This window comes from Cyprinodon tularosa, unplaced genomic scaffold, assembly GCF_016077235.1.
Source record: "Cyprinodon tularosa strain WSP-4 unplaced genomic scaffold, ASM1607723v1 ctg306, whole genome shotgun sequence".
NCBI lineage: Eukaryota > Metazoa > Chordata > Actinopteri > Cyprinodontiformes > Cyprinodontidae > Cyprinodon > Cyprinodon tularosa.
In genome coordinates this window covers 224,915-246,331 of record NW_024039015.1, presented here as the reverse complement: position 1 = coordinate 246,331, position 21,417 = coordinate 224,915, and the positions used below count along the sequence as shown (strand labels likewise).

At 39.4% G+C, this 21,417-nt stretch overlaps 1 protein-coding gene across 3 annotated transcripts in view; it reads left to right on the top strand.

The window, feature by feature from the left end:
- LOC119787944 (partitioning defective 3 homolog) overlaps nucleotides 1-21,417 on the top strand; it is a 502,126-nt gene that overhangs the window by 477,115 nt on the left and 3,594 nt on the right. For all 3 annotated transcript variants that reach the window (XM_038292032.1, XM_038292030.1, XM_038292033.1), the window contains one exon: nucleotides 9,518-9,648. In XM_038292032.1, coding sequence (XP_038147960.1) covers nucleotides 9,518-9,648 — 131 coding nt within the window. The remainder of the gene's footprint in view (nucleotides 1-9,517; nucleotides 9,649-21,417) is intronic.

The following is a 21,417-nucleotide window of genomic DNA, read 5'->3' as shown; positions in this document are numbered from 1 at the left end:
AGCATACTTTCTCAATACCTTTATCATTGTGCACGAGGCACTGTAGCTGGTAGAACTGTGAGCTACTACACCTAAAATAGGAGCAGCAGCTGACAGATAATCATAGTTATTTAGCTTCTTCATTAGTGCATAAATGACTTCTTTTTCAATCATTTCTGAATTGTCTTGTGCTGCAGCCAAATCATGGATAAAACCATCATCTTCACTCCTCAGCATGTGTTTGCACAGATGCAGACAGGCCTTTGTTTCCATACTTTTATTGCATGGAGTTTTAGATAGCTGCTTACAGATAAGATGTAGGCTGATGTTCGAACTTAGATTATAAAAACATCTTTCAGCCCTATTGATTCCATAACTCTGCCCACAGGCATAAAAAAGTCACAATATTTTGTTCCCTTTCAAGTCTGAATGTGATATTGGGAAAACCAAACAAGTTTCCCATTCTCTCTGGTTTTCTTGGGCAAGAGACCGGGAAATAGCAGACCACACTGCTTGCACTCAGATGGATACACCGCCCGAAGCTACACACCCCGCCAACCACAAATGGACTGGGCTTCCTTATAATAAATTGGCGGAATTGGGTTGGCGTGCTGACTTTAAGAGAGAATCATGATCCAAGAGGGCTTTTGTCAGGATGTGGTGGTTTACTACCGTTCTCTCACTTTCTTCTTCTTCTGTATGCCCATTAGCAGCTGAAATGTTTTCCATATGTCTGTTTGTGTACAGCACGGCGGCTCTCCTAAAGCAGCTGCATCTGTGGCCGCCTCTAAATATAGCATGATTAGGACGGTAAGGATAGAAAAGCCATATGTTAGCAGTTATCCATCACAGGAGCTCAATATCATATTTAAAAGTTTAAATCTAAAATGTATAACACCTCTGCTATTCTGGCTCTGTTTTAATCTTTAAACTTAACTCCCATCCAGCTGCTTCCCTTGTCTGGGATTTCTGATGGCTCTAAATAATTTCCATAATTATGTCCCCCTGGATTTGGTGTTTAAACAGGTGGAGGTGATTTTTTTTTTTTTTTTTCTTTGCTTCTCTAAGCGTGGTTTCTATCACCGCCAAGGAAACACCAAGAGATAAAAGCATTCCGTATTGACATCATTTTTCATATTATTGGATAAAAACAAACACGGACATCTCTTTGATTTGATTTCAACAAATGTCATATTTCATATGGCATTATATTCCAGACCTAACATGGAATAATCTGATTCTCCTTCCCTGGATAATGCTATTACACTGACTGATTTTCTCTCCTGGCCATTTCTCATGCATTTCTCTCAGCATGGCGTCATCCACCTCAACCTGTCTGAATGAATCGGAGGCATCAGGCACCTCTAGGTCCGTCACTACTTTCCTGACGCTTCTATCAAGAGGCGTGCGTGACTAATTATTTTCTCACCACTGGATTTGGCTTCAATAAAACAATTCCTCTTTTCCCCTTGTGGTTGATCTGAGATTGTTTTTTGTGCTCTACACTTTTGGAGCTGAAGGAAAGTGTTGTGTAGTCCAACTCCATCCACCCACATGGAATACTGTTATGTTTTAAAGACTTGGCATTTTTGAGAAAGGAGTTGCTATTGATGCCTATTGAAAAATAATTGTTCTGTTTCTGCAGCTGTCCAATTTAAAGGAAGGCAGCCGTTTCAGGAACACAAGATGTTTCCAGGAAGACATTTTCTTATTTTTCATTTCCGACAGACATGTATTCTGCACGCAGATCTTTTTCCCATCAATCTATTTGATTATAGATTGACTAAAAGCTGTATCAACACATACACTGCTTTGAAACATTATAAATAACTGCGTTTCGTAAGATTACAAACTTTTTATATAGAAAGAAATATTCTATAATTGTAAACGCAAGCAGGTTTTTTTGTGATTTCTAGATGACAAACTTTAAAAGGAACATTTGATTGATTTCTTTTACTAACAGCTTTGTTTGTGCAACTGCCACTTTAGAGCCAGATCAGTGCATTGCACATATAGCTGCATTTTCAATCATCATCAAATTCTCCTGATTGAAATTGAGTCAATAATTTTGCTAAATGGAAACATTGCAATAAAAAAAAATTTTTTTCAGTAAAAGTTGAATGTTTTTCTGTCGATATTCTAAATTTAGAAAACTACAATGAAAACCCTTTTTTTCGCATCACATGAGTCACATGATCTGCACCTGATTTTTACTTCCTTCAAATCAAATCAAATCAAATTTATTTGTATAGCCCTTTACAATAGCCAAATGGTACCCAAAGTGCTTTACAACAAAGCCATAAAAACAATACATAACACATATAAAAACATACAAGATACAATTAAAAGTGCTGTAGTGGTGCAGTGCTGCAGGACATTAAAAGCCTTCCAGAGGTGCATAGAAAGATGATATCTAAGAGACGGTATTATAGTCAGAATTAAAAGCTAAATTAAAAAGTGGGTTTTAAGCTTTTTTAAAAAAAAAGGCTGAGGTCAGTAGTGGTGCGGATGTCAGGGGGTAGTTTGTTCCACAGTCTGGGAGCAGCGACGGCAAAAGAACGATCGCCTCACTGCTTAAGTCTTGATCTAGGGACCTCTAGCAGAAGCTGACCCGAGGAGCGTAAAGCTCTGCCACAATTGCGAAAAGTTAAAATCTCAGACAAGTAAGAGGGGGCCAAGCCATGAATGGCGTTAAAAACAAACAGCAGAAGTTTAAAATCGATTCTAAAACGGACTAGAAGCCAGTTGAGTGACGACAGCACAGGAGTAATGTGTTCACATCTGGATGTGTTAGTTAAAAATCGGGCAGCAGCGTTCTGCACAAGTTGGAGATGAGAAATTGATGACTGACTGAGGCCTTCCTTGAAAACAACATGCAGAAAAAGACCCGAAATAGTAGAATAGAATAGAGAATGATATCACCCACTAGAGCCGGAGATGAAACATTGATACCTGAGATGTTTGCATCTGCTGCTGCCATGTTGTTTTTAGGAGTTATCCTGTGAACAGACATATTGACATGCAATTTTAGTCGCATTTGTCATTTAATAGAAATAGAGCAGTTGCACAAATTTCCCTTTTCGAAAATAACAGTACATAGTCATGGCTTTGCGTAGATTTGTAATGATAGATAAGGATTGGTATTCCCACTTGAGCATTAGACTTCACAGCTTAGGTTATCTTTGAATAGCCTAACTCAGCTTCAAAATGATCATTTGTCTTCCTCATGCTTGCTAAATAATGTTCTCTAACCTCTGAGGCCTTCAAAGGTCAAATTGACATATAATGACATGAAAGATGTTACAGCCTATTAGTGGCACTATTATATTTTGGGAGACACAGTTAGGTGGAATAAATAGCAACACATGCCGCTCTTTTTCTGATTAAATCTTAGTAAGATCATTTTTTGTGTTATGGCTGTAGTGTGAGAAAATGTGAAATGCATTTGAGGTAATTCAAAGACTTAAGAAAGGTTATATAGTACTCTGGTTTTACCAAACTTTCACCTTAAGATTTTAAGACTTTAAAACACGAAATCCCAAACAGAATAGAGTTTTTTTTTATGTAGAAATGCATTCCCATATTTCCCATAGTTCATTGAGTATAACCTAGCTAAGTCTCATGGAAGCTGACACCTAAGAAAGTCAGCTCTGCATCACTTTCTCAGCTTGTTTCCTTTAATTGGCTTGTCTTGTTCTTTCATCAGCCAGCTCGTTAGCAGTGAGCTGGTGGTGAGGGAGATGGTATCTCCATGTCAACTTCTTAGATAATCAGAAAACAAACACACATGCACGTTAGAGTAAAGGTGCAGTATTAGGTCACTAGGTTTATCGGATGGAATCCTTACAGCCAAACATGGAGAGAAATTTTATCGGTTTATATTTTGATCAGAGCATCTGAGCGAAAGAAAACACGTTTTCATCATCCCTTTAAAAACATGACCTGTGCCAGACAATCGAAGGCGTTTATTTTAAAGATTCGCTGAAGTCCAAGGATAACATATACATTCCTCCACATCTGTCTTCAGCTTAAATAAGGAATAGTTTGATATTGATTGATTTGAAATGTGCTAAACTCCATTTTTTTAATTTTTTTCATTGTTATTACAAGCAGGCCAGTTGTGCAATTTCTGCCACAGGAGCCACAGCACTGAGTGTTGTGTTCACTGCACAAAGTATACCTGTTCCAAATGCTTCATATGTAGTTCTTTTCCTTAGCTGATATTGTTACTCCAGCACTGAAATCATACTGTTTGTCATTCTCTAAGCTGAAATGTTGAATGACATGAAAAGGCGAGACAAGACAAAATACAATTATCCTCTACGTTTCTATCACATAGTGAGCTTTGCAATATAAATGAGTCTGTTGGTGAATGGACAATATAAATAGGCTCTGCCTTGCCTTGTTGGAAAAGCATGGCTATGACCTGTTCTGAGCTCAGGAACTAGGACCTGTATGATATCTGGTTGTTCAATAGGTTTGCCTAAGTAAAATAATTAGATATGAATAGGGCTTGGTCGTCATGATGTAAGCACTTTGCGTTGCCACCATATTGACGGCCTCTTTTACCGCGGCTCAGACTACTGCCTATGACTACCGCATACTGTACTCCTTCTCAGCCTGATTAATTTCACCTTAACTTGATTTCAACCATGGTAAACTGTTGCTGTATTGTGGGCTGTAACAGCTCAACACATGATCGCCATGGGAAAAACATAGAAAATGGGTTAACTTTCCACCGCTTTCCTGCCTGGAGGCGTAACCATGGAGACCAAGCGTCAGAGATAAAGAGTCATCGGCTAGCTTGGATCGCGGCTGTAAGACGACCGAAGATAACTTTCCACAGTATTCCAATGTCATTGAGAGTGTGTTCCCTGCATTTTCATTCTGGTAAGTTAAAGATGCACGGTTTTATTTTATAGCCTACTTTGTTTCTTTCCTTCAAAGTTGGGATCTTTTACGGGAAAATTTTAAAAAACGGCAGCGGGAAAAGGCTCAAATACGTGAGAAACCCGGAGGGTTGGCAGTTAACGTTACTAACTACACCTTTGAGACACATAGCAGCTAGCACTCATCGGTGCTCCACTCATTGTTTGGAACTTCATATGGATCCAAATTATTAATAATGCTGATTTTGTCAACATACGGTCCGTGGCTTCTCTATTTAATGTGTCCTGGTAAATTCCAGATCTTTTTCGGGATTTTGACATTTTTTTTCTCTCTACTTCTACATCTCTTCTTTCAACAACAACGTTGTATCAGAGCTACACTATATTGCCAAAAGTATTTGCTCACCCATCCAAATTATTGGAATCAGGTGTTCCAATCACTTCCATGGCCACAGGTGTATAAATTCAAGCACCTAGGCATGCAGACTGTTTTTACAAACATTTGTGAAAGAATGGGTCGCTCTCAGGAGCTCAGTGAATTCCAGCGTGGAACTGTGATAGGATGCCACCTGTGCAACAAATCCAGTCGTGAAATTTCCTCGCTCCTAAATATTCCACAGTCAACTGTCAGCTGTATTATAAGAAAATGGAAGTGTTTGGGAACGACAGCAACTCAGCCACGAAGTGGTAGGCCACGTAAACTGACGGAGCGGGGTCAGCGGATGCTGACGCGCATAGTGCGAAGAGGTCGCCAACTTTCTGCAGAGTCAATCACTACAGACCTCCAAACTTCATGTGGCCTTCAGATTAGCTCAAGAACAGTGCGCAGAGAGCTTCATGGAATGGGTTTCCATGGTCGAGCAGCTGCATCCAAGCCATACATCACCAAGTGCAATGCAAAGCGTCGGATGCGGTGGTGTAAAGCACGCCGCCACTGGACTCTAGAGCAGTGGAGACGCGTTCTCTGGAGTGACGAATCGCGCTTCTCCATCTGGCAATCTGATGGACGGGTCTGGGTTTGGCGGTTGCCAGGAGAACGGTACTTGTCTGACTGCATTGTGCCAAGTGTAAAGTTTGTTGGAGGGGGGATTATGGTGTGGGGTTGTTTTTCAGGAGCTGGGCTTGGCCCCTTAGTTCCAGTGAAAGGAACTCTGAATGCTTCAGCATACCAAGACATTTTGGACAATTCCATGCTCCCAACTTTGTGGGAACAGTTTGGAGCTGGCCCCTTCCTCTTCCAACATGACTGTGCACCAGTGCACAAAGCAAGGTCCATAAAGACATGGATGACAGAGTCTGGTGTGGATGAACTTGACTGGCCTGCACAGAGTCCTGACCTCAACCCGATAGAACACCTTTGGGATGAATTAGAGCGGAGACTGAGAGCCAGGCCTTCTCGTCCAACATCAGTGTGCGACCTCACAAATGCGCTTCTGGAAGAATGGTCAAAAATTCCCATAAACACACTCCTAAACCTTGTGGACAGCCTTCCCAGAAGAGTTGAAGCTGTTCTAGCTGCAAAGGGTGGACCGACGTCATATTGAACCCTATGGATTAGGAACGGGATGTCACTTAAGCTCATATGTGAGTCAAGGCAGGTGAGCAAATACTTTTGGCAATATAGTGTATGTTTACGTTTGCGTAGCCGTCAATATGACCGCGACATCCCACAATGCAATGTGGATCCCGAGCAATATTATTAGGATATTCCTGCAAAAAGGTCTGATGTTGCAGGGGAAGGTAATGAAAAGTGTTTGGAGCATGCTCTTGTTCTGATGCCAGTTTGTTTCAGCCTTATCCAGACCCCGTCCACGCGAAGACGAACCCTGGCCTAAACGCACAAATTTTTCACCAAACCAGCCTCTCATCCACACGAAGCCGGCGTTTCGGGGGTCTGTAAACGATCTTTTTTTTATTCAGCCTTCAGAGTGGGATGATTTCGAAACGCCGTTTTCGCGTTTCCATCTTTACGCCCTAACCGCATATTTTTTTTTACACGCATGCGTCATAGCGTCGCCTCTACACACGCATGCGCGACCAGTATCACAACAACAATGGCGCCGTTGCTAATGCTACTCACCCTGCTGTCGGGCTTACAACAGAATCTTCTTCTTCTGGAATATCTCCAGGAAGAACAGAGCAATATCGACGACATAGTTCAGCACCTGAATTTCACTTAACCACGAAAATGGACCCGCAGGGCAACCATGTATAAATATTAGTGCACATGCCCAACATTTCGTCGCTTATTTTTGCTTTGGCACCACAGCGCCACTTACAGGCCTGGCATACATTTTGCAGCGTTTTCATGCATTCGTGTGGACGCTTACATTTATTTTACGTCTCCGTCTTTACGGCAAACGTTTTGGAAAATATCAGCGTTTCGTGTTCGTTTTGACTTCGTGTGGACGGGGCCCCAGTCTCATGTAGAAGGGCTGGTCACATCACGGGTTATTTGCATTACAACAAGGACAGTTAGCAAGGTAGAGTGAATACACAAACTTGAAGAGGGGACGAGGGTTTGTAGGAAAACTGGAATTCTCCGGGACATCTAGTGTTAAAGCTAGTCATAAATCCCACCTTTTTTTTCTTTTTTTTTACTTACCCAGATGCATGTTCAGGTGCTGCTAATTCCTCATCAAACACACTCACTCACTCTCCTGTCAGGGACTTTGAAGTGCTTTAAATTATTTTCTGTGGGTTTCGTTTCTCTCAGAGCAATGTTTCTCATCAGAACTTTCTGGAACCACAGTAACTCTTGGCTATTTTTACTCCTGTGCTGGTCCACGCTTCATTTTGACAGCATTAGGAAACACTTTCAACTAGTTTCTCTCACTCTTCAGGAGTTTATGTTCCGTGTAGCAACATTCCAGAGGCCACAGGGAGCACTTGAGGTTAAACCGTGCTAACCAAACACTTTTAAGGCTGACTACCTTTTAAACATTTACTCACAGTCCAAGAAACACAGCACCAACACCTGCATTATTGGATCTGTCATTTCAGTTTAACACACTGACAAACATAATGTTTACAGTTCTTTGAGAAATGCAAGGATTTGTCATTGTTGTCTATTCAAATTTAAGTATAAAATAACATAATGTTTCAATTTTCCTTTCTATGACATCAAATTAGTGCCTATTTGTGATGCTGCACAGCTGCAGGACTTTTCTTAGAAAGCTGCATTTTTATACAAAAAAAAGCTGTCATATGTGGACGCATATGTGTATAAACACTGTATATATCCCATGCACTTTTTTCTCCTTTTGCACAATCTTCTTCTTTGACTTTTTGAGCTGATGTAACGAGTAAATTCCTCCACTGTCAGATCAAAAAAGCTAATCAATCAATCAACAGTGGTCACCAATCTTTTTGAAGCTGAGAGCTGCTTTCTGAACTTAATATACATATATTTATATATTCTATATTTGATACCCTGCACAATAGCTATATATATGTAAATAGCAATGTAATACCCTGTGCACTAACCCTGTATAATAATCCTGCTAAATAAGAGACTTCAGCTATCATATATATATATATATATATTCTTCTTTTGAATATTGAGCCAATGTAAGGAGTGCATTTCTCCAATGTGAGATCAATAAACTCAATCAATCAATCTGAATACCTACTGACTCATAAAAAGTACTACCGATCCCCTGCACTATGAACTGGAAGAGTCAGGGTTCGCCTAAACTTCTTGTATAATAAACATGACTTTTAAATTTCTTTTAGGTTCTGCCATTTTTAGATCTCTTTAAATGCAAGTTATTAAAAAGACGAGCAATAGAATAAAATACAATTTTATATGTATCTAACTGGTGATCTGTTGTTAGAAGAGGCCTGATGTTGCCTCGTGTGGCCTTTTTTGATGCCCTGCGTTGGTAACCAATGCTTCACAAGTATGAATTTAGGAGTAGAATGGTAAAAACAGTTGCTAATAACAAGATTCTTGAATGGGGATGGGGGTATGATGCAGCAGAAGTGGAAGGATTCTGTGAAGAACAATAGTACTGAGTGAACATAAATACTGAGGGAAGTGAGGAGAAAGACATAGCTGCAGGTTTGCACATCAGGATTAACTAAAAATGGAGCAGATGAATCAGAAAGTACAACCAAACCTATAGAAAACCTTTCACCCTGCCAGAGCAGATCACGTTTCGGACAGCATAGGGAGAACTAAACCTCTAAAAGATCTTTTTTGCAAACATTTCATACATCTCCGGATTGAGTAATGAATCAATATTTCATTTTTTTGTTTTTTACCCCTGTGAATATCCTTTTCATTAAATTAAAGATGATATTTTTCAATGTTTTATGGCGTAATATTATGCTATTGCAAAAAGTATTAAATCTTGCTGACATTTGAAACCATTAACAAGGAAAGGCGAGTAAATTTTTGTTTGTACCACATGTCTTCATGGGATCACACCTACATACAGTAATTGTTCCCTGATGGCAGGTGAACACACATGAGGCTTCACCCACGCTGTCAGACCACATGCTGCAGCAAGGGAACGTATTCCACAGTGTAAATTTGCATCTGCTCATGAACGGGGAGAAAGACTTTTGTCTGAAATGGCCATTTGTCTGTAATTTTATTTCTCAGTGCTTATGTCATAGTGAGGTGTCTGGTGTTTTTGTCGCAGGTGAACCAGGTGAGCAATGGGACAGAGACACAGAGTGGACGCCATTCTGCAACAGTTGACACTCCGAATCAGCAGCAAGAGGACAGAGACGGCTTCCAGCAAGCATCGAGGCACTACAGCTCCCTGCCGCGGTGAGACATCGGCCCTCCTCCCCCTCGTCTGTCTGTCTGTCTGTCTGTCTGCGACTCACCCTCCCTCTGACTTATCACGTCCTCTCTGCCCTTTCTCAAACACTTCATTTGACTTTTCTATCAATTTCATTTTCTCTCATGTTTTTTCCTGTTTTCTGAATCCCTTCATTTATTACTTTAGATGTCCTCAAAGTCATTCAACACAACTCTTTCTTACTCATCTGCAGACATTTTAATAGGTCTCAAAAACACTATTTAAAAAAAAATGAATGCTTTGAATAACAGTTATAAATGTTTTTCAGCCTGATTAAGTTAATGCCTTTTGTAATGAATAACAGCATATTGAAGGATTTAGTCTTGATTTTTATTTTTCTCCTCTGGTGTAACTTGAGTTCAGAGCTTCAAGGACCACTCTTCATCTTCTCAATCCATTTTCTTTCTTTTAGCAAATTTGTCAAAGAGGTTCCAATAAAGCTTACCATATCTTACATCCGGAAGCCCGGAAGGGCAGAACTTCGTATCAATGTTTGCTTTTGCATCTATCTCTCTCTCTAAAGTTTAATTTCCATTCCTCTGAAGCTTTCCAATCTCTCTACAGTCTCTTTGCACACTTCTAAGACAAGAATTGCTGGTTAAAAATCTGCACGTTTGAATGTTTAAAGATAAACTCCCTAAAGGCTTTAATTCAAGACGCCAACTGACTTCTGTGCAAATTAACTGCTATGATAAAATCGACATTATCACTGAAAATGTTCACATTAATAACAAACTAATGTGGCGTTTTGGTTATTTGGAATCTAGAGTCTTGGAAAAGGCTAAAGGTTATAGGATCCCTGCAAGTTAAACTCAGAGTATTTAATGTGGAAAAAAAGGATGTAATGCAGTTTGTCGTTTTTTTTAATCTTGGTTACCTTGTTCTCTTGTTTCTTTTGTTATGGTAAAGCACTTCTCTCTGCCGCCCCTGACCAGTCACAGCCGGATCGATTAAAACATGTTCCACTGTATAACTATGGATTTACGGTTTACATGGACACTTAATCAATTTGATCTGTATAAGCCTGTCTGATCTATGCGTTCCTTTCAAAGGTTTTATCTGCTGGCATCTCATGTGATGTGACAGTTGCCTCGAGGCGTCCGCCCAGGGAATTGTGTCTCTCTTGGGAAAGTTCAACTTGACCGGTCGGTGCGTCCTTTGATATGCATTCCTCCTATAATCTCATAGAGCAAATGAGATGATGAGTTCAGACTCGACACTTGACCCAGATCTAGAATTCTCAGAACCTGCCTCTCAAGGCAGGGGCTAGATACTCGCAGCAAGGTGAAGCAAGGTTTTAAAAAGTTTGGAGTTCAAAGCTGCTGACATTGTCGTGTCACATTGTTCCCACAGCTCAAAGTTTTTTAAAAGAGATGGCAGAAAAACAGTGTTGGAAAGAGCAGAGATTTCTCAATGTATGGTGATGTGGTGTTACTTTTCCCAACAGGTTGCTGTGCACTGCTGGTCAGCTGGGTGAATAAAGACTAGGATACTCTGAGTCCTACTCATCATTGAGATAACACTAATTTTAACTAGCAGATCGCAAGCTTTAAAAATCTGGAAATATGGTAAAACCCAACAGCTAGAAGCTAGCATTGTCTGAGCTTGACACTAAAATAAAATACAGGTGCTGGTCATAAAATTAGAATATCATGAAAAAGTAGATTGATTTCAGTAATTCCATTTAAAAAGTGAAACTTGTATATTATATTCATACATTACATACAAACTCATATATTTCAGATGTTTATTTTGTTTAATTTTGATGATTACAAATGACAACAAATGAAAATCTCAAATTCATCATATCAGAAAATTAGAATATTGTGAAAAGGTTCAAAATTGATGGCCCCTGGTGCCACACTCTAATCAGCTAATTAACTCAAACCACCTGCAAAAGCCTTTAAATGGTCTTTCAGTCTAGTTCTATAGGCTACACAATCATGGGGAAGACTGCTGACTTGACAGTTGTCCAAAAGACGACCATCGACACCTTGCACAAGGAGGGCAAGACACAAAAGGTCATCGCTAAAGAGGCTGGCTGTTCACAGAGCTCAGTGTCCAAGCACATTAATAGAGAGGCGAAGGGAAGGAAAAGATGTGGTCGAAAAAAGTGTACAAGCAAGAGAGATAACCGCACCCTGGAGAGGATTGTGAAACAAAACCCATTCAAAAATGTGGGGGAGATTCACAAAGAGTGGACTGCAGCTGGAGTGAGTGCTTCAAGAACCACCACACACAGACGTATGAAAGACATGGGTTTCTGCTGTCGCATTCCTTGTGTCAAGCCACTCTTGAACCACAGACAGCGTCAGAAGCGTCTTGCCTGGGCTAAAGAGAAACAGGACTGGACTGCTGGTGAGTGGTCCAAAGTCATGTTCTCTGATGAAAGTAAATTTTGCATTTCCTTTGGAAATCAAGGTCCCAGAGTCTGGAGGAAAAGAAGAGAGGCACTTCATCCACGTTGCTTGAAGTCCAGTGTAAAGTTTCCACAGTCAGTGATGGTTTGGGGTGCCATGTCATCTGCTGGTGTTGGTCCATTGTGTTTTCTGAGGTCCAGGGTCAACGCAGCCACATACCAGGAAGTTTTAGAGCACTTCATGCTTCCTGCAGCTGACCAACTTTTTGGAGATGCAGATTTCATTTTCCAACAGGACTTGGCACCTGCACACAGTGCCAAAGCTACCAGTACCTGGTTGAAGGACCATGGTATCCCTGTTCTTAATTGGCCAGCAAACTCTCCTGACCTTAACCCCATAGAAAATCTATGGGGTATTGTGAAGAAGAAGATGCAATACACCAGACCCAACAATTCAGAAGAGCTAAAAGCCACTATTAGAGCAACCTGGGCTATCATAACACCTGAGCAGTGCCACAGACTGATCGACTCCATGCCACGCCGCATTGCTGCAGTAATACAGGCCAAAGGAGGCCCAACTAAATACTGAGTGCTGTACATGCTCATACTTTTCATGTTCATACTTTTCAGTTGGCCAACATTTCTATAAATCCTTTGTTTTTATTGGTCTTCAGTAATATTCTAATTTTCTGATATGATGAATTTGAGATTTTCATTTGTTGTCATTTGTAATCATCAAAATTAAACAAAATAAACATCTGAAATATATGAGTTTGTATGTAATGTATGAATATAATATACAAGTTTCACTTTTTAAATGGAATTACTGAAATCAATCTACTTTTTCATGATATTCTAATTTTATGACCAGTACCTGTACATCCTTCCAGCTATAGCAATTTTTCAGACAAGGACAGCAAACAGAAAACAGTACACTGATTTGGATATAAACTTGATTTTTGTTTTTAAAGGTACACTATGCAACCGGTGTTGATTTTCCAGCGAGGCTCCCCCCACAGGGTGAAAGTAAAAGTGCACTGTCGTAAATATGCACAGCTGTTCTCCTGGTTTCTCCGTCAAGCCAGGCAGGGTTGTTTTGAGCTTAGCAGACAGGCGAACGCAACGAATGACTAACACAGTGAAAGTATGAACATGCACACAGAGAGAGAGTAACCATTCCAATGTTACTTACAATCGCATCAGTAGAAACGCGAGGTCCGCGTCCGCCTTGCAGCCTTCTTTTTCTTTTAGCTCTCGCCATTCGGAAAAAGCTTGCCCGATGTTCACCCGTGTACGACTCCTCTCTCTGTCCGGAGCCCTTTTCCTCTTTCTTGCCTGCTCCGACATGGGCTTTCACTGTTTTCACGCTGGTTCCGCCATGATAACTGCACAAAGATCGCCACTGTGCTAGCAACGAGCATGCTTTTATCTGGGGGCGTGTAGCAGTTCTCGCCGTAAAGCAAGACCGACTCTCGCGAGACTTCTGAGCCTGTGGGTGCGGGCCGAGGGCTCCTGCAATTGCAAGTGTGGTATTTCCCCTACAGACCACCAGGGCGGCCGAGAATACCTTTGTTCAACCTGAAATGACTCATTTAATCATCCAAAACGTTATGGAACACATTAATTAACTAAAAAATGTTGCATAGTGTGCCTTTAATTATAAAGAAAACTTCTAGCTAATGCTAGCGAATTGCCTTGTCTTACAATTCAAAGGGCTGCAATTAGTTTTAACAAAAATTTCAATGTCTTTTGATGTTTTTAAACTTTTGTTACAAGCCTGAATCAGCAAACTTTTCAGGAACTGGTGTAGTGATACTGTATAGTTTGTTTGTTTTTTTATTTAAAAGCAGTATTTAATCCAATTCAATCCACTTTATTTACAAATCTAATTTAACAACAAATCATTTTTGTGTTTGTTATAACCGTTTTGACTTCAAGATGTGGTGGAAGATGTGTTTTTTTCCGAGTGGATCATCAAAATAAGTGGTCCTCCTAACTGTCAATCATTCTGGTGACATGTTTATGTAAGGCCGTCCTACGTGTTCATCCCCATTTTCAATTACTGGTGGTGAGTCTGACATAGTGGAAAAATTGCAAATCTTCTTTTGGAAAATAAGCTTGTATGAGAGATGCTAACAGCAGCTTTTAAACAGAGCGTGCACAAGGAGAAATGGACTCGTGCACGCCCTCACACACGTTTAATAGGTTTTCCCTCTCAGAGGTGGGTACAGGGTTGTGCATGTGCATTTTTTTTTTTAAGTGGAGAGGGCAAAAGTTTAAAAATTTGCAAAAATCCTCCACTGTATCTTTAAGTGTATGTGTCAAAATTAAATGAAGATAAAATGTTTCCATTTTTTTTTTTTTTACAAAATGTTACCAGATCAGTAGTAGGATTATTTTAAGCAGTTAGCATTGCTATTTTGATTCCTTTTTTGGATAAATATTGAAACCACATTAAACGTCATCAATGCTTAAATGCTTTAAATGCTTTATAACCACAAACTTATCTGTTTTGGCCTATTACCCTGTACAAGGCATATAAGGACAGCCCCCATTAGAAAGAAGAAAAAAAAGAAATCAACAACTCAAAGAGCTTCCAGAAAAGCCATGGTGGCTGGTTATCAGATGACAGCCAGGCTTAACTCTCCTTCAAGGATGTAAGGATTGGAAGAGCACTAATGAAGGCTTGTTGTTGGAGCAGGATTAGTGGCGACAGGCAGTAGAGGGCAAGACAGGCTCAGAGAGGAACAAGTGTTTTAGTAGGAGAGAAAAAACACTGATTAGCCTGGAAGAGAAACTTAGACACACACATACACATGTTGCTGCTGTTGAGATAAGGCTCTTTACTCTGGGTTCACAGGGTTCCTAATGCAGACTGAAAAAATCTTAAAAAAAGATAATTTTGGTTTTTAGTGGCGGTTATAAGTCTACATAGACTTTATGATGTATATCCTATTGACTTTGGACTTTCATTGAGTCATATTTACTGTGATTTTATCAAAACGATTATATAACCATCTATTTAAAATGAAGGATTTATTCCATGACTTTGAATCCATTCATCCATTTTTGGAAATTTCTTTAGTGAATCCAGCTAGACATATGAACACTATGCTTATCTGAATGTGGAAAAGTGAAGGATTGCGCCATAAAAAAAGTCCCTGAGCTTCAGTAGCGAGTTTTCCCCTCCTGCTCCTTCCTCCTCCAAAACAATATTATTTTACAATTACAATTACCATTTTTTTTTTTTTTCGTTTTTTTTTTTTTGTGCTCCGTTGTATGTTGGATGCATTAAGGGCTTTTCTGTAATCAGTTTAAGTCTGTGCATGTTTGTGTGCGGATGTAATCTTTTTCCTCCTTCTCATAAAGCCTGATTTTTCCCAGCTGCTTTAAAGAAACACACAGCGGCCACAATTTTTTTTTTTTCTGCAAGCCAATTTCCTGGTTTTGTTTGTTATTTTCTGTCATTCTAAATTTATCCTACTTTTTGGAAACATGTTTTTTTCCCCCATCCCCTCCTTTTGTAAATGGAACTAATCCACTCTGTGACATATTCTGGCACAGAATTAGAAGTGATAAGAAAACTAGATCTTCTTACACATCAATCACAGCAACATTCCTGTGGAACAATGGCCGCTCTGCTCTCCTCCCCGTTTGCTGCAGAAAGAAACCTTTTAAATCCGCTTTCTTCTGTCATCGAAAAAAACCTAAAAGGTCATTCGGGAAATGCAGACCGCAGCCTCGTGCAACAGGCACCCTGAGTTTAAAGCAAGCAACTCCCTCATGAGCGCTGTTGGCTGCTCTGCAAGCCAAGTCTGAGTGTAAACGCATGGCGGCCTGCCCGGACAACCAAACCCAGATATAGAGCATGTGGTGGGGCTTTCTCTGCAGTCTGTCTATGCATCTGTCCTTGCACCAATTACGCTCTTTTATACTCATACACACAGCGTAAAAAAAAATGTATGTGCTTAATTTGCATGGCACAACACATATAAATACATATGTATTTGGCTACAAATGTATGAAGGAGCTTTACTCTTGTGTCTATTCAGAACCAATTTGCTGTGAGCTGACATCCAGACTCTAGATGGTTTTCATTAGTCTAAACGCTGAGGTAATTGTTAGATATACCATATACACCAAGTTAACATCTTTATACCCCCAATCAGAATATTGTATATCTGCCTTTAATGATGTAGGAATGTGCCTTAAATAACTCCAAGGGATAACCTTCATGTGCATCTGATAATAAAGTAATTTAATTTCCAGCTAAGCCGTAAAGACATTTTTTTTTTGCATGCTGGTAGAGTCTCTGGTATGAGAGTTTCATCTGAGAGACCTCTTACTTGCTGCATATATGCAAATCTGCAATGGCCTTGATGCAAGTACTGCTCAAATGTTGTAGCACTAATAATAGCATAATATCATGAACTTATCCTCTGCTATGCAATGCAGATGCCTTGTTTGCACTGATTAGGGTTGAGTATTGGGAAAGGTGTTTTGATACGATACAGTTCTATGAGTAATAGGGGTGTGCAAAATATTCGTCATGACGATGCATCGTGATTCTAATTTTTGTGATCCGCTGAATCGTTTCTTGATGCCAAGTATAGATTCTTAATTAACAAAAAGGAATAAATAAAATACATGAATGGTTGGCACACATCAGCCAAAAACAAGTGGAATACAACTTTCATTCCAGTAGATGTCGCTGCGGATACTGCGACGAGTCATTCAGAAACAAAACATGGAGACTGAGAAAATTTGCTCCATCACATTCCAAGTCAGATGTTTAAAAACAAAGAATGTAAAAATGAAATTGATTTGATGCAAGTAATTTGCAAAAGGGGAAATGTCAAACATTTGAATGTTTCCATTTCATTGGTTTAAAGGACCACTGAGGCCATCTAAACAGCACTGTTATTTTAATTTTTTTAAATCCTAAGCACTTTTTGTCAGTGTGTCCACTCCAGTAATAGTAATATTTCTGTCCAGTATTTGTTTTCATGGCAATACCTTCGATAGTTGTTTCAATAAATACAGCTATGTATGACTTAAGTTGCTTTCAGTTATGTATCAATTGAAGACACTATCCAGATCATACACAGCCAGTCAGCCACTGGTAATAGCTGTATCTTTTTCTTACAGTGTTAAGTGAAAATATCGCAACGCACGTATCGTGATGCATCGTGATAAAATCGCATCGTTGCATGTGAATCGTGATTGGAATCGAATCGTGACTTCTTTGGCAATGCCCACCCCTAATGAGTATCACAATACTTGGGTCACGATACGACATTATCATGAAATTGCAATATCATCATATATTGTAATATTCAAAGAGCTAATACTAAAATTAAAAGTAAAGATAAAAAAGCAAGTGCTGTATATGCTGATCAGAAGATATTGATCATTTAGTCATTTTGTTATGTTGGTAGCCATATTTTTTGGGGTTTGTGTCAATCCGGGCCTGCAACTGCGACTGCCTTGTTTATGAAAATTGGTGCTCTACCACACAGATATACAGGTGCTGGTCATAAAATTAGAATATCATGAAAAAGTAGATTGATTTCAGTAATTCCATTTAAAAAGTGAAACTTGTATATTATATTCATACATTACATACAAACTCATATATTTCAGATGTTTATTTTGTTTAATTTTGATGATTACAAATGACAACAAATGAAAATCTCAAATTCATCATATCAGAAAATTAGAATATTACTGAAGACCAATAAAAACAAAGGATTTATAGAAATGTTGGCCAACTGAAAAGTATGAACATGAAAAGTATGAGCATGTACAGCACTCAGTATTTAGTTGGGCCTCCTTTGGCCTGTATTACTGCAGCAATGCGGCGTGGCATGGAGTCGATCAGTCTGTGGCACTGCTCAGGTGTTATGATAGCCCAGGTTGCTCTAATAGTGGCTTTTAGCTCTTCTGAATTGTTGGGTCTGGTGTATTGCATCTTCTTCTTCACAATACCCCATAGATTTTCTATGGGGTTAAGGTCAGGAGAGTTTGCTGGCCAATTAAGAACAGGGATACCATGGTCCTTCAACCAGGTACTGGTAGCTTTGGCACTGTGTGCAGGTGCCAAGTCCTGTTGGAAAATGAAATCTGCATCTCCAAAAAGTTGGTCAGCTGCAGGAAGCATGAAGTGCTCTAAAACTTCCTGGTATGTGGCTGCGTTGACCCTGGACCTCAGAAAACACAATGGACCAACACCAGCAGATGACATGGCACCCCAAACCATCACTGACTGTGGAAACTTTACACTGGACTTCAAGCAACGTGGATGAAGTGCCTCTCTTCTTTTCCTCCAGACTCTGGGACCTTGATTTCCAAAGGAAATGCAAAATTTACTTTCATCAGAGAACATGACTTTGGACCACTCACCAGCAGTCCAGTCCTGTTTCTCTTTGGCCCAGGCAAGACGCTTCTGACGCTGTCTGTGGTTCAAGAGTGGCTTGACACAAGGAATGCGACAGCAGAAACCCATGTCTTTCATACGTCTGAGTGTGGTGGTTCTTGAAGCACTCACTCCAGCTGCAGTCCACTCTTTGTGAATCTCCCCCACATTTTTGAATGGGTTTTGTTTCACAATCCTCTCCAGGGTGCGGTTATCTCTCTTGCTTGTACACTTTTTTCGACCACATCTTTTCCTTCCCTTCGCCTCTCTATTAATGTGCTTGGACACTGAGCTCTGTGAACAGCCAGCCTCTTTAGCGATGACCTTTTGTGTCTTGCCCTCCTTGTGCAAGGTGTCGATGGTCGTCTTTTGGACAACTGTCAAGTCAGCAGTCTTCCCCATGATTGTGTAGCCTATAGAACTAGACTGAAAGACCATTTAAAGGCTTTTGCAGGTGGTTTGAGTTAATTAGCTGATTAGAGTGTGGCACCAGGGGCCATCAATTTTGAACCTTTTCACAATATTCTAATTTTCTGATATGATGAATTTGAGATTTTCATTTGTTGTCATTTGTAATCATCAAAATTAAACAAAATAAACATCTGAAATATATGAGTTTGTATGTAATGTATGAATATAATATACAAGTTTCACTTTTTAAATGGAATTACTGAAATCAATCTACTTTTTCATGATATTCTAATTTTATGACCAGCACCTGTAGAGTGTCCTCAACAGGAGGGGTAGTGTGGAAGTTGTGCATTTATCCCCATTGTTTTCGAGAAAAAAGTTTTGTTTAAAAAAAAAAACTAAATTAAAAGCTAAAAGATCAATATTATATTGACCGGCCGAAGATCTCAATATATCACCAAATCTTTTTTTTTTTTTTTACCAAACCTCTAGCAGTGATGGAGACTTGGTCGTCTTTAAATCCTGGATGTTTGGAATAGTTTGGAATATTTCCAGCTCATGGCATTCCAGTTTGCTTTCTTTTTATATTAAGTATTACCAATTTGAACATTTGGGAGCACAAACCACAAGCTTTTATAGAGTCAGGCGGTCCAGATGTGCAGCCCTTAGGTCCATTTATTGAATTGTACAAATGTAGCCTCAAGTGAGCTCATTTTCTAGGAACAGCTATCGACTTATAGTAGCATTGAAACCAGCATAAAATAAATTAAACATTTTATCTTTAGAGTCTTACTTGTTGCCTTTTATTTTGAATTCTGGGGTTACTTGAGAAAAACAACTTCCCTGCAACTATTATGTAAATCTCAATTGCTTTTTCATCTTTATCTTGAGAACAAATGCAGCCATTTTCCGATTTGCACTTTGAACAAGTTTCCCGTTAGTTAGTTAGTTAGAATGTGAATATGATGTAATGTAGTTTGAATGACCACAAACAGACTGGCTGGAGCTTATCTTACACACCCATGAGAGCAGCCTCTGAAAATCAAACTAAGGGCTTTACTGTAGCTATTGATGTGCAATAGAAACAAAAGCTTTACATTATTTGTTTATTTTATCTTACATATTGGGTATTTGATGAGTTTTCTTTTTTTTTTTTATCTTATTTCAGTTCAATTTTTAAGAGATTCAAACTCTTCCTGTCCTGAATGAGGGCTTGACCAACAGGAAGTATGGGCAGTTTGACCTAAAAGCATCTTGAGACCTCGTTCTCTCCTGCCATCTTGTCCCATGAGCTCAAAAACCTTTTAAACATGCAACGGGTCACTAGAGTGTGAAAAGGATTTTTCTTATCACTCTTGATGAAAGACATTGTCACAGGTCTCTCATTTCGTGTCAGACTTTAATGGATCCTAATAATGGAGGAACAGATTTAACCCCCAGCAGAAAACTCCTTCCAATGGAGGCTTTTCAAAGCTAATTTCTGGAAAGAATAGCATGCGTGTTGAAGGTGGTGTTGAAGGAGGTGTTTTCGTCTCTCCTTTTGAGTCAGGACATGAGGGGTTTGATATGCGTGCATCTCATGCTGTCCTGTCAGTGTAGAGGCTGGCAGGCAAGCAGAAGATGAGTAGAAGGCAGGGAACGCTGTGAGGCCTGCTATTACTCTGTCTCTTCTGTAAGTGCACCCATCTGCATCTCCAAAAGGAAGTTAAATGGATAAAAGCAGACATTTTTCTCTGGGAGGTTTTAGCTTTTGTGTTTGTTTACTATGTGGAACTAATTGTCCTGTGGGCATTTTAGGCTTCTACCATTTGTTTTTATGTCCTTTGCGTGTCTCACTTATTATGCCAGTGGATCGAGTGTAATCAAGCAGTATGCTTAAACAGATTCCTCTTTTCTTCCTTCCTGTTGCTGCTAGTATTGTAAGAGAAAAGTGGTGGCACATCCTTCTTGTTAGAAAAAAAAAAAAAGATGGCTGCTCTGTTCCTTTAGAATTTAATAACAATGAACTACTGTGCTTGAAAAATATATTGTTGTTCTAAGAAGGGTCTGCACGCAATGAGGAAAATATGTGCAATGTGATTATATTGGTATATTTTTTTGCGGTTAATGTAATTATTTTGGGGGTTTAAAGCACAGACAGATGATTTCCACTGTATCTCAACAAGCATTGTTGAAGAAGTTTCATGTCTGAATTTGCTGCTCTTTGCAGCAACTTGTGTAAAAAAAAAAGGCATTTAATTAATGCATAAATAGGTTGAATGTAAGGCATTTCAATTATTAAATTACATTTATTTTAATGCATGTAGCTACGTTTAATATGCATGTAGTGTATGTTTGGTAGGTATCTCTATCTATGCCTTTTTTTTTTTGTTTTGTGTGATTGCTCAATCCGATTGGCCACAGGGTGTCTGAGAACAGCATTTTTTTTTTTTAACCAAAAGGTTATCAGTTGGATTCAGGGACTAATCAGATCCATTCACAACATATGGATATGCTATAATGAAAGCCAGTAGGATTTCAGGTGATGAGCTAATTAATTCTCTATGAGTT